Raw genomic sequence first — 1,513 nt, forward strand, 5'->3', positions numbered from 1 at the left:
CTCAGTAGTAAAGAACCCCCCTGCCAATGGAGGAGACACAGTGCCTCAGGAACCAGGCTGCAGTCGTCCTTCCTTCCCTGAGCCAGGTGAGAGCCTCCCAACCCTTCCCGCCCTCAGGCCTCACCTTCCAAGTCGGGGAAGAAGCCATCCCAGCTTCCTGGCCAGGCCCAGGCGGCTCCCCAGTGCCTGAGGGCATGAAGCGGCCATACCGCTGCAAAGGCCACTGTGCTGCCTCTCCTACTGGTAACCCGAGACCCGCGTGCTCTTTTCCCGCCTCCGCCATGTTTCTCTTCCTGGCTTGGGCGGCCGCAGCACGCCTGTCAATCGGTGCAGCTAACCAATCAGAAAGCGAAGTGACCCAATGCCCACCCTCCCCAGAGTGGAAGCCAATGGACAAGCCCCGGAGACTCGTGTGAGGGTGGGGCGGATGGGGAGTCGGGGTTGTCCTCTGGTTAAGGGCGTAGCTCTGGACCTTGAGCATCTTCTCATGGTGGTGGGCAAAGTGGTTTTGGTAACTTCCACCTTGAAGTGGAACTGTGACGCTTATAAATGGTAGTTGGCCTTTCAGTAGTTCCGGCCCTCAACTTCCGTCAGGCAGCCCAGGACATCTTCTGCCGCTCTGATAACTGGCCTTGTGATTTCTACACAATGGGACTCTCTGCACTATGTGGACAAGTGTGATTTCCTTTTTCACAGCAGCCTTTCAGATAACAACAGCCCTGCCCACCTCAACCCCACCAAAACACAGCCCCGATTCCACCCACCAGTCAGGAAACCCATCTTACTGCGGCCCCTAGACATATTCCCTCCAGACGGTCTGCTGCTGCTAAGTCACTTCAGTCGTGTCCGACTCTGTGCGGCCCCATAGACGGCAGGCCATCAGGCTCCTCCGTCCCTGGGATTCTCCAGGCAAGAACACTGGGGTGGGTTGCCATTTCCTCCTCCAATGCATGAAAGTGAAAAGTGAAAGTGAAGTCGCTCAGTCGTGTCCGACTCTTAGCGACCCCATGGACTGCAGCCTACCAGGCTCCTCCGTCCATGAGATTTTCCAGGCAAGAGTACTGGAGTGGGGTGCCATTGCCTTCTCCCCAGACAGTCTAGTTCTCTTTAAAAAAGAGAGGAGCAAATGGGTGGGATGTTGCCAACGATGAAAGGGGAGGCTCAAATAGCAGGTGCATCTCAGTAACAGGTCTGAATGATTTATAATCAACAAAGCACTTCTACATCTGTTATTTGTTCTCTCAACAACCTTGTGGTAAATTAAAGCAAAACAGAGATTATTACTCTCATGGAATAGATGGAGATGCAAAATAACGTCCTGAGAGTAGAAGCAATTTGTACAGCTGGTGTAGAACTGTGGACTCTGCAGTCTCTCCTTGAGGCCATCCCACTTGCAAAGAATTTGGGTATCTATGCAGGCTGGGTCGGAGAAGGCACTGGAGATCCACTTCAGTACTCTTGCCTGGAAAATCCCATGGACGGAGGAGCCTGGTAGGCTACAGTCCATGGGGTC

At 53.9% G+C, this 1,513-nt stretch overlaps 1 protein-coding gene across 1 annotated transcript in view; it reads right to left on the bottom strand.

Annotated features, from left to right (window-relative positions):
- Window positions 1–283, bottom strand: part of REC114 (REC114 meiotic recombination protein) — a 112,372-nt gene extending 112,089 nt beyond the window's left edge. Inside the window, exon 1 of the mRNA XM_010831377.1 lies at window positions 125–283. Coding sequence (XP_010829679.1) covers window positions 125–283 — 159 coding nt within the window. The remainder of the gene's footprint in view (window positions 1–124) is intronic.
- Between the last annotated feature and the right edge of the window lie 1,230 nt (window positions 284–1,513).

Source organism: Bison bison, unplaced genomic scaffold (genome assembly GCF_000754665.1).
Source record: "Bison bison bison isolate TAMUID 2011002044 unplaced genomic scaffold, Bison_UMD1.0 scf7180017864526, whole genome shotgun sequence".
In the NCBI taxonomy this organism is placed as follows: Eukaryota; Metazoa; Chordata; class Mammalia; order Artiodactyla; family Bovidae; genus Bison; species Bison bison.